Source organism: Formica exsecta, unplaced genomic scaffold, assembly GCF_003651465.1.
Source record: "Formica exsecta isolate Colony F162 unplaced genomic scaffold, ASM365146v1 scaffold1417, whole genome shotgun sequence".
In the NCBI taxonomy this organism is placed as follows: Eukaryota; Metazoa; Arthropoda; class Insecta; order Hymenoptera; family Formicidae; genus Formica; species Formica exsecta.
In genome coordinates, this window is record NW_021848746.1 from 48,357 (window position 1) to 60,966 (window position 12,610).

Here is a 12,610-nt window from a genome sequence, read left to right on the forward strand (position 1 = left end):
ATATATAATATAAATTAAATAAATAAAAATAGCTTGCATATGATTCTTTATTATTGTAAAAATATTGCGATTTATTATATGTTAAGTCGTCCAAAAAGTATAGTTTTTAAGAATCAAGGAGATCATTATATAGCATAAAATTTGCATATATACATGGTTAGTTACATAAAGTGTTTTAATACCTTATTTTACGCACATTATACTGAAGAGAAAACAAATCGATTGGTTTTCGCAAATTCAATAGTCATAACCATTAATAACGACATTTGTCTTTATGTCTTGTTTTATGATAAGCTATTATCCTTCAAGACTTTTTCTCAGGAATCACCCAGACATTTGGCACAGATGACTAATCGAATGCTTAACCTGATACCATTGATTTAATATTTGCATTTGTTTCCAATAGTTAAAATTTTTGTAGCTTTTCATAAATGTTTCTTTTTTAATGCAAGCCTAAATAATGATTTTGTAATTTTATTAGAGACTAGTGGTATTAGATATTTTAAATCGTGTTTCCAATCATTTTTGATTGCATAAACAAAGTATCTGTTGTGAATTAATTTTTGCATGTAATCATTCACGCGGGTCGTCGATGATCTTAATCATCGGGTGCGGTCGCTGTTTAACGACCACGTAGACGGGTTACCGTAAACAGTGCATAAACGGTGAGAAATCACGGTAGGTGGAAATGCATTCCTCGCAACCGGTTGCCTGCGATTTCCACGAAATCCACAACGATATTCCACTGGATTATTTTATCTGGCGCCAATCGCGTAATTAATGTTAAAATCTTGATAGGATCTTGATGGGAACGTTAATAAAAAGAATCTCGCGCTAGTCACGTCCTGATCATATAACGTTCAATTTACATTGCACAATATACATAGTTGCACATGCGCTACAATATCAATCTTGCAATAATAAAGCAATTACTGTCAACTTTTTTCTTATTTTACTTTCCATCGCGAAAAAGAAATATTTATACATTTTATAATACCGCGATTTTAGAAGATAACTAGAAACGTCAAAGCATCTTAGCAAATCCGTATAATCATATAATGATAAAAAATATTATACTAATATAAGCATTAAAAAGATATAAAATATATTGATTATATAAAGATTATATAATAATCTTATTTAGTACACAAATATATACGCACGCGCTTAAAATGTATAGTACAAAATTTAACGTAAAACTAAACAGAAATAGTTTAGCTGTCTTAATTTATCTTATAATCAGTAGCCACAAATTTTTATGATATTTCTCTTACCAAGATAGTTCTGCGTGTGACGAAGTTCGGTCACGTTCAATGCCAAGGCGCCACGTGGGACCACCGCCACCAAATTGTAACCCGGTTCCAAAGTCGGTTCCGTGAAAATTCCATCTATCAGATGACCGTTGCCAAATCTTACGCCACCCTAAAACAATCGGTGGTAGCACGCGTTATGACGATAGAGAAATTCACACAAAGGATAATAAATCATGTGACTTTGCAGGACTGAGCTTCAACTGGAGTTTTAGCATTCAAGATCAAAGTCTGACCAGTTTGTTGATCGTGGGCGACGAATGACGTTTCTGGTCGCACTTCTATTTTTCCAGATGTCAAAGCAGAATTAGTGGAAGTCAGAGACTCTCTCTCTCTTTCTCTCTCTCTCTCTCTCTCTCTTTCTCTCTCATCGCGCTGATGCGAATCTGCGAAATGAATTAATAGGAAATGGCACACCCGCAGGCAGATGGCCGATGCAGACAGGCGATGCGCTTGTATGCTTGATAAATATCTCGGTGCACCGATTACGGCGCGTGACAAAGCCGCAAAATAATGTAAAAATTTTGCAAACAATGCAATAAAAAGATCCGTTAATAGCTGCAAAATATTTTTTTAGATGACAAAGTTCTTATTTTCTATATTTCGATTTCTGATCATAAAACTTTGATATCACGACTTTTTATTTCTAACAGGCTGTCGCGACGTTTAGCCGAACGATGTGACAGAATGCAGGCGAATTGAAACGGCAAGTCGTCGTCTATATTTACGTTGTGACAGCCCTAATTTTGCGTTATCTTTTTTTCATTCTTCGACGAAGACGAGTATTTTAAATCTGCACAATTACTGCACCCACTTTTCACTTTGCACGAAAATAAATACGAGAGATGTCAATCCTGAAAAGTGGCGTAAGTGTATAAGAGAACATCATTTACATAACCCTTATATATTTTGATATTAAAGATAAATTTTGCAATAAGATTAAATTAGAACAAATAACATAGCATATTTAGAAATAAAATTTTTTCAAGAAATATACATTCTCTACATAAAAATAAAACGGGATAAAAGTTAAATTAGAATTATCTTCATTGTGCTCGTTTTTTCTAAACACCCTATGCATGAAAACACTAAAATAGCTTGAAAGCAAGATCCATTACATCGAAACCTGCGGAATGCTTTTGCTTTCTCGCTAGATCACCGCGTAAAATCATCAAGGTTAATTAAACCATCAAACGGTGGCTAGAGATGCAAGATGCGCAATTCGACCTGAATCGCGATTAAAGTATTATCACGGCCTGTATGTGGCCACGTGGCCCCATTTGTAGCATATACCGGTCCATGCTAGTTTCTTCTAATCTACCACAAGCTTCTTCGATTGCTAGTATCTGCAATAAATCATTTCTCTAAGCATTGCTCTGGCAAATTATTCTCACACTGTTTTATAACACTATCACAAATAATTCTATTTATTAATTCTGATATTTTATTAAATTTCTAAAATGTGAGAAAATTGTTTATTATTTCTAAAATCAATAATAAAAACAGAAAATTATAAATTGATAAAGAGCACTCTATATATGTATTGCATTCTTCTATTTAATTAATAATAACTTAAAAATGAATAATTTATTTATAAGTTATAAAAATAATTAATTTACGATAATTAAAACAAATAAGTAAAAATCGTAAAGAGAATCGACTTATATTCATTCGGTTTTCTTTAGCAATAGAGTTTTTGCTCAGCATGTAAAAATAATTGCAACATCATAATTCGACAGTTTACACGTCGGGGATCATTCTGAAAGAGTGACGGGACTCGATCGAGTCTGGCCATTCATTTTCAACCAGGTCTAATCGGCGCAAACTGCACATCAAGCCGCGCCCAAACTGACACTCCTCTCTCCAATTGGATTAACTCGGGATGAATGTCAACTGGCTTGCCGTTTGTATACGCGCGATCGCGCGATGTTAATTGTATGAATATCGCATGAGCAAATTTATAAATCGGCGGCGAACAATGAATGTACAGTGGCGTAAAACGTTAAATGCTCAAGCCGCGAAATAGATCGCGAGAGAGAAAGATTTCGAAACTCTATCAAAAATGATATAAATAAACGAATTACAAATGTTCCTCTGATTTATAATCTAGTTGAAGAACTAATGGTTTCGACTCTTATGATTGTGTAAGATACAGGATCAAAATAATTTCTCAAGAATCATATGTCTTTTTTTAGCGAAACTTTCTCAAAAATAAGGAACAGATTTGCAGTAGTTTATTGTCGAGTTTTAACTTTTACGAGAATTACAATAAAATATTATTAGATCCAATTAAATCTGATTTTTATGTCAAATAGAATTTATATACGCAACCATTAGAAAATTAAACTTAGATTGGGCATCATAAATATATCACTGATAAGTGTTTCTTTGTAAAACACAAAACTGTGCGTTTAAGTAAAACAACTTTATGTTAGTTAATAACGAAATTTATTGGAATCGCATCGTAAATAATAATGAACGAGCCATAATTCTGTCGAGCCTGTGAAACGTGTAGCTTCCTCCTCTGGCCGCATCAGGTGTTTACACTGCGATAAAATAACGCGCGCGCGTATGTACACTCCGCGTACCGTAGAGGAACGTACGAATACGCGATTAAGAGGGAATCTTCGGGTGACTGAATGGTCTCCTCGGTTCCCTCTGAGATTACATCGCGCATGTATATCGTTCCTCTCGTTTAATTAACCGACTCGTTTTACACATTTAACTCATTAATTTAATTATCTCATCAATTTCGGTAACAAAAAAAGACGCGCGCGCGACTTGTATATTTCGTCACTTATCAAGGTATAAAAATAATGTCACTATAGAGTTTTCGTGCGCAACATGTTTCTGTTTATATCTATCCATATTTATACTGACGAACAATGCAGCGTGTAGAAACGCGATCTAGGAAAACGAATGCACTTTCTAAACACCGGCTTAGCTGGATTATGCGTAATGTCACCGCCAAGAGAGAGGTTGAATAAACCCGAGACAGCGCCGCGCGCGGCGCATCTTCCTTTTTACGATAATCAAGATCGACGGCGTTGAGCCGATCGCCTCACGATGATATCCAACGTCGAATCTCTGCTTAGCGCTTATTTTCAGTGTGTTATTTTTGTAGCCACTCAAGCCGTTAAATCCCCATCGCCCTAAATGTGGCGCATAATGACGAACCCGCTGCGTTTTATACATCGCGACGCTTTTTTTATAGATCCGCTATTGGGTCAAACATTAAAATTCTTTCGGAAATGATTTCTGAATTTCTGACTTATAATTATCATATGGACAAATTATTGATTAATTAATAAGAAAATCATTATAATGTTATTAATGATCTCGGTATTCAGAATAAAACGCGATAAAAATGCTTCGTAAAATTTTTAGTAAAAAGATGTATTTGCATGGATTTCATCAAATCCTAACATCGTTACTTCGAACGTGGCACGAATATTTTAATGTCTTCAACATAGCAGGTTTATTGCGTTCGTTCCTTTCAAGTCAGGATAGAAAATACGCCCAGTTATTTTCGCGATGTACTGTCACAAGAGTCGTGAAGATTTCTATGAGATACTTTGAATAATAGAGCTTGCACATTATCTTTCATGTACAGAATTAACAAAATTTACAAACTACGAACACTTAAACGTCGAGCATATAAAATGTTTCAACGCGAAGAACACAGACGACGACAAGCGACAAAGAGATTGGCCGATGACATGCGACATCTTCTCGGTAGCCAGACGAAAAAATTCAGTTCCGTTCTCGATCCGACGAGATATCTCACAAGTTATTAAATGAAACAGATATACAGAAAATAAAGACATCGTCGCGATTTTGTGCGGCATGCGCGCCGAGGACATGTGCTGGAACGGTCGGCGCAAACTTCTGGCGCCACAATAATGAAGACGAATAGTCGCCACATAAACATGTCAAATATGTTCAAGTGAGTGAAAGCTGCTATCTTGCTGGTAGTAGAAAAATAAAACAATAGTCATCCGCAGAATTTTTTAACGATTCAGCGGACATCGTTTATCAGATCTTAATGTCTCTCCACAAATGTGTTCATATTCACATCCTATTGCATCTTAATTTTCTCATCTCGCGCTCACAATATAGGATATACAGATATAGAATAGCAATTAAAATTTGCATTAAAAATTTTATAAAGAAAGTAAAGAACACAGAAATTTGCTCTGTTAATCTTCAACTTTCATCTTCAAATTTTTCATATAAAAAAAGTTTTTTATCACTATATATGTATTAAAAGAGCTAACAGTTTCTTGCGGAAGGAATAAAGATTACCAAACATTAATATTAAGAGAATAAAAGAAATATATATAGAAATTATAAAATCTATAATTGCTTGACAACTTCTTAACGTTTGAGATTCGCGATCGGAGTTCGAATCATATGGCAGGAAGTTGTACACATTCTCTGCTCCGATTATATTATTCTGCCATTCTAAAAATACACACCGCCGACAACACTTAACCGCAAGAATGCGTTAAGCGAGACTTCCTACTCAACACATTTGAAACATACTAGCTATTCAAACATAACTTACACGACGGATGCCGAAACCCGACTATGCGAATATTATATTACCTGAAAGTTCGATTAATTTCGTCGTCTTTGCGTGCTGCCGCTCGTTCTCGCGAGAGTAACGATCCTCGCATGTCCTTAAATTACCCGTAATTAGGCGCCAGTAGCGTTTGAATTATGCTAATAAAACAGCGTTTCACGCGCGAGCCGGTTGGTCCAGTCGAGGTAATATTATGATGATGTTAGTATACAAGGTTGATCATTTGTTCTAATTAGCATCCTGCAATACGTTCGCAATTTTTTATAAAAAGCAAAGTAATACTTTAGATTTTTTCCTCACAAAATTGCTCTCGTCACGTTGTGTTTTTCATTGGCACGAATGTGATTAATTAATGTGTAGCATAAGCACTATCACGCCATGTGATCTGAATTTAACAACCGGAAATTTGCATAGGCATAGATGGACAATACACGAACAATGAGAAACATACTTTTTCATGCTCTATGTACAAATTTGATTAAGAAACTTGCTATCATTTTTTATAAAAAATATAAAGTTTAGAATTAATTACAGAGTTAAAAAATATTTCCATTATCAAAATAGGCTAAAAGATAATTTTATTTTTTAGTTCATAAAGTTATTATTAAAATTTTAATTATTCTAAAAATTTTCTCTCTCTCATATATATAATTTTTTCACATATAATTTTTTATTATGTTTAATATTTTATTTTATTTGTCTTATATAGGATTTCACTTTACAAGTTTCTCGGAAATTTATTCTAGCTACCATATCCAATGACGTTAACTACGCATCGGTGCATTAACCATCGTCGAAAATATATGCGCGCATTTTCGGAGAATTTCCGCCATGTATGTAGATAAAGCTACGTTCTCTCTCTTATGAAAGACTCTTATCAGCATGGAACGAAGAATCTGTCGCCGTGTAACACTTTTTTTTATTACCTCGTGGAAGCCGAGCTATCGTCGACGAGAGTCTCTCATCGTCGATTGAAAAAAGGTCACGAGCCAAAAAAAGATAATAGAGATACCAAAACAATCCAATTCAATATATCTTCAAGATTAATGAATATACAAATTTTAAAAAATTTCTGATTTTATTATATTATTTTTTTAATGAAATATAGAAACCAAGGATTGTTTTAAAATTAATTAAAATATATTTAATAACAAAAATTATAATTTGTTAAAATCTCGATCGTATAATGAAGAGGAAACTTTTTCCTTTTTTACTATCCATCTTTATTTCTAGTCTCGTGTCAATCTTATCTAATGGAATTACGCTATTTCACACCAATGGTGTGAAAACTTTCATTCTTTATTTTCTGACTGAGGGAAAATTACGTGATCGATCTCAATGGTTGTGACCGGCAGCGCAATGTTCATGACATATGCCGGAACATATATACGAACAATTTCGCTCACGTTTGACATACGAGTTTGACATTGGGGTTGCGGCCGGCTGGCCGTGTTAATGGCGCGATAAATCACACGTCAATATGTTAGTCGCGCGCTGCGCTTATGCCTTACCGTTAAAGATAGCAGCAAAAAGGTAAAGATGAGTAGATGCATCTTGAGGGATTTTCGCTCACTCTCTTTCTCTTTCTGTCGGTCTCACTGTTGACGCATCTCCGCTGCGGTTTCCGGTCGATCGCGCTCTCCGTCTTCCACTGCGTTTCTCTGATTTCTAAGCCATTTTTCACTTGCGCGTTGAGATGTCAATTGATTTCTCTGTCGATTAAGTCTTTCTTCTATCAGCGATAGAGATTTGTAAATCGTCAAAGAATTTTTCTTTTATTCACACTTTTCCGTGCAACTTCCTGTTTAAATATTCAATTTATTTATATTAAATCCCTCTCTCAAATTTTTTTTCTAATATTATATATAATAGATATTTAAAACACATTATAATTATTAGTATTAGTACTATATATATATTTTTGGTAATATACATTTAATAATTTAGAAAATTAAAAACTTTTTGTTTATTTTTCTTTTATTCAAATTAATTGCACCGTGATATAATTAATTTCTATCAATAATGTTTATTTAAACATGCTGTAATCAAAGGCTAAAAATTAAAATAATCTCTTGTCTCTCCAAACTAAGAATCTTTTTTAAGTTAACTCTAGAGATATTCTTTCGTAATATTTTCTTTTAATACATATCTTTTCGCGCGATTACCATGCAAACTCTGCGGAATTATTCAATCTTCAAACGTCATCTCCGTGATATTTTGCGAATGGTAATGATAAAAATATTATCGTTGTATCATTTTAAAGATGAAAACCAGCGATTTACTGACATAAATGCGCGGAATGCACTTACATCATCGTCTTCATAAAGTTCCGACGAGGTCCGCAATTTTACGAAACCTTTACTGAACCTTTATAAATTCAATTTTGCATAATATGTGTTAGCGCTCAATAAGATGTGTCTTAAGTGACCGGTTTATTACTTTGCATAGACCTCTCGAACTCACTCACAATTGTTTTCTAACTCGTGTCTCTATTTTTATGTCACTTTTTTTATAAAAATTAAATTAAAAGAATTATTTTAAATAAAATATTATTAAAACAAACTACATTATATATTGTCAAATATGATTTATTGTTAGATAAAGTAGAAATAAAATTTATGCAATTAGTTACAAGTATCAAGCTTTTTGTTTTCTCTAAATTCCAAACGAGAATATTTAGTATCCGATTAACATTTGATTTTTTTTTAATCAGTGAGTCAACTGTTGCATTATTTCTAAAAAAATTTTGGCCTGTTTCTTAAATTATCTCTGCAGCTTGCATTAATCGAATTGTAGGCTAAAATAAATATACATATATATGTATATAAAAAGTTATCATAATATGTAATAAAATTTCAAATATTATGAATACACTCGCATATATAAATTTCTGCATAAATAATTTTTGCATTTGAAATAATATTGATATATAAAATGTGTATGTAATAATTGCTATTCAATTAATTATACTATTGCAATTGCATTTTTTTAACAAAATTATTTTTTAAATTTTGTACCTGAGAAAGTAATTATCGTTGTAGTTTGCGTTGTGTGTGTGTACCCAACTAGAAATATATTTATTTCTAAGCAATGCTAAAGTGATAGAGATTAATAACATTTGATTATGATGATTAATGTAGTCAAATCTTACATACTATTGATTTAATTAATAGCTTGCGACTTAATTATCGTTATGACTTGTTTGCACTTAAACGATTGATTTGACATTCAAATCAAATGTTACGGCTTGACGCTAGAGAGACTATCCAAGGCGAAGGAAATTGGATATTAGAGAAGTCATCGGCTGGCGTGCATGTGAGTGCATATGCACGTATAATACCTTCATGCTCCAGTTGCTAGTGAGCGTTAGACAAGAACTTATATTACCCGTACGTCGACCTATCGAAGGTGGAGTAGCCTGAAGCTAGAATTAATCCGTAGATTGCACGAATCGGAAATTTCTCTATTCATCGCATTTTATAATATAATGCAATTCGATATTTCAAAATTTAGTTAAAATATCTCGTGAAATTTTCTTCGAACAAAACTTTTCTCTTACATCTCGGCTCAAAATTAATTTATGTAATATTTTTTGATCAAAGTCAATCAATGGAAATCAATTAATGGATTATAAGAACCTCAGATATGCATCGTAATTAATCTTGATCGTTTACCAAATGGGGAGAACTTGTCTCCGTACGAGTCTAATGCCCGCGTAGTGAGATAAATCACCGACAAAACCGAGTCGCGTCGCTAATTATGCGACTGCGCTTGCATAATCGGCCGTGATAAATTCGCGGCAGTCGAGTGGTGCCGGTCGAGGAATTTTTGTAGAAGCGGAACACGCGAGTGAGAGCATTCACGTGCTCCGGCTGTCGCGTATATTCTGAAATGCGATAGTTCCCCGATAGTGATAATCTCAATGCACCGCATCATGTGCACAATGCTGTCGCGTAAGTGCGTCGCGTTTTGTTCGGTGACAAACGCGTGTATCCACATAATATCGAAAAAAGATTGTCGATCTGACACTCTGATATGGGATAGCAACACGCATTATTTACGCGCACAAATGCGTGATAAATGTAAATTAACATGCGCAATATACGATCGTTGAATTGCATACGAATTGCTTATTAAGCTTACAATTATTACCGGCCCGAGAGTGCATGTCAAATGCAAGTTGCCAACAAATCATAGACCGGCCGCACGGATAACGAATAAGTCGCGCACGTGCATAATTGTACGGAATAAATTTATTAACTTTTTGTGAATACTCTATACCTCGTGTTGGAAATAATTATTGTTTTAAATAAAAAATTTTACGCGACCACGTTAATATCTCGTACGATTTGTAGCAGTTGATTTTACCAGAGTCACTATTTAATTGATATTTCTCAGTATTGCATTATAATTTATTCAACATAACGTGTAAATTAAATTGCAATAGCTCACTTGTCGACAAGCTAATATTAACGTTTTCTATGACACCAATTCATTTTTTCTGCCGGAAGTTACGTTAAAATTTAATTATTAAGAGTAAAATCTTTCTCATGAGCAACCGTGTTAATTTTTATAATTTTATGCAATGTGGTAATAATTATTGTTTTTAAATTACTATGTGATAAGCTGTGAACAGATCTCTTATATGTACGCTGAAAATATCATATGCATATAAAAGCTCTCATTGGGAAATTATTTGCATGCGTTTTCGTGTGTACATTTTCTATATAAAACGTTGTTTATTAGACGTGTAATTTTATTGCAGCAAAAACACGTCGCATCGTGGCAGGATGGAGCATTTAAGGAGAATCTTCTTACGCAAGTCGCGGTGTACCGTTTATTTTTACGATTATCGAACCGTCAGCATTACCGCACTATTAATACGCGTTTGCAAAAGGCGACTCTGTGAATAAGACTCTGAACATGGAATAATTTTCGAACGAATGGAACGAAAGCGATACGTCACTAATCACAGCTTTACACATTTTTGACTACGGCTTCGTTAACTGCTACATTGGTAATTATGTAAACTACGATAATTATAATGAGAGTAAAATTGAACGGTATTATTCAAGCTCTAATTATCGAAATAAATACTAATTTGTTTAACCACTCATATAACATTTATAATATATTCATATAACATATTATTACAATATTTATGTATATAATTTATTAATAAAATTAGCTATGTTTTTAATCTGATTTAGGAGTAAAATTATATTTATTATTATTGTGTTAAAAATTACACGGTTTAAAATATATTTTACAGAGTTATAACTAAAATAAGTAATGGCATATTTTTCATAATTGTTAATTCTAAAATAATTATTTTTTGTTAATTTTAATTAAAGCGTTAAAAAATTGTTTACGTTTGCATTTAATGGAAAAACAATATTTACATCAAGTTGTGATCGATGCAACCACTTGACTAACCTGTTGCATTGAGTTTAAATTGTACGTACAACTGTTGACAGAGAACGAGCACACTAAAACCGGACACGGTAGCCAAAATCAACTCTCACATCAATCACAAAATACGTCTCCCGTTTGCGAATTTGCAGAGCAAATTGTTATCACATTTTAGTGATATGAGATTCATTACAATTAAACGCACTTTAATTACACGATTATCTTGAACGAATAATGTTTGTATGTAAGTGTATTTGGTTTATAAGCTAATATATCGCCGATTAATTCACCAGCAGTTCCGATTGATGCAAAACAATGTTTATCAATATCGCAATTACAAATGTGCAGGGATATGTTTACGGAATAGCTGCACGGGGGACTTTTTTATTGCCCGATACTTTTTTTTTTGGTATTATCTCGCGCGTAAAACTAGACAAAGTGCAGCAAGAGGTGCATGTTGCAGCTTGGGGGAGACCGAGAGCCGAGTTCCTCTGTCAGAGGTGTCGTTTCGTACTGACGGCTCCCGTCGGTGCAGGACTGACTTTATACGCCCGCGTGGAGTCTCGGAATCGAGCTTTGGGTGCCTCCGCCATGGCGCCGTCACCTGGCAACGAAGTATAAAGACGTTATTTTAATAGCGATGCACGTCCGCTTCTCTCTTCGTTTCATAATGTAAAATTTAAATAACACAAGGAAAATGCATTCAGGAAATATATTGATTAGATCTATCACACAATCCTTTGAAGAACACATTCAATGATATTATAAAAACTAAAAGTATATCCTTACGTATATTTTTATCTCCAAAATATGGTGTACGTCAAATAAAAAAATACCTTTAACCACGTTTTTATAAAATTTCCGATGATAAAATATTAAATATTTTGATAAGGCTCAAATTAATTTATTGATAAAATCATTTCATTAATTTTATTATTTAAAACATAAACGTAAACTTTTTGAGGCATATCCGCTACAATTGAACTTTGATAACAGATTAAACTTGTGGTCCAAAGGTAAACCAGAGATATATGGTTTATGGCGTTTGTGGTATTATAATTAGTTTGTAATATTATTATTGTGGTGTTTGTGGTATTACATATAATTAGCAAAGCTGCAGAATATAGATTTTTTTTTTTTGGAATATTGTTTCTCCTCATTTACGATGATGAGATTTTAAACGAATATGACAACTCCAATATAAATTTGATCGATATATATATATATATATATATATATATTGCTTTTTAATTTTTTGACGATTTTAAAACTAATCTTTTTTTTTTTTTTTTTAAGTGAACAC

The 12,610-nt window shown here is 33.3% G+C and overlaps 1 protein-coding gene across 1 annotated transcript in view; it reads right to left on the reverse strand.

Annotated features, from left to right (window-relative positions):
• The window catches only part of LOC115246242 (thrombospondin type-1 domain-containing protein 4-like), a 23,226-nt gene extending 11,455 nt beyond the window's left edge, over nucleotides 1-11,771 (reverse strand). Inside the window, exons 1-3 of the mRNA XM_029824952.1 lie at nucleotides 11,332-11,771; nucleotides 7,407-7,696; nucleotides 1,275-1,422 (exon numbers count right to left, since the gene is read on the reverse strand). Of these exons, the coding sequence (XP_029680812.1) occupies nucleotides 1,275-1,422; nucleotides 7,407-7,448 (190 nt within the window). The 5' untranslated portion in view covers nucleotides 7,449-7,696; nucleotides 11,332-11,771. The remainder of the gene's footprint in view (nucleotides 1-1,274; nucleotides 1,423-7,406; nucleotides 7,697-11,331) is intronic.
• Nucleotides 11,772-12,610: the final 839 nt, after the last annotated feature.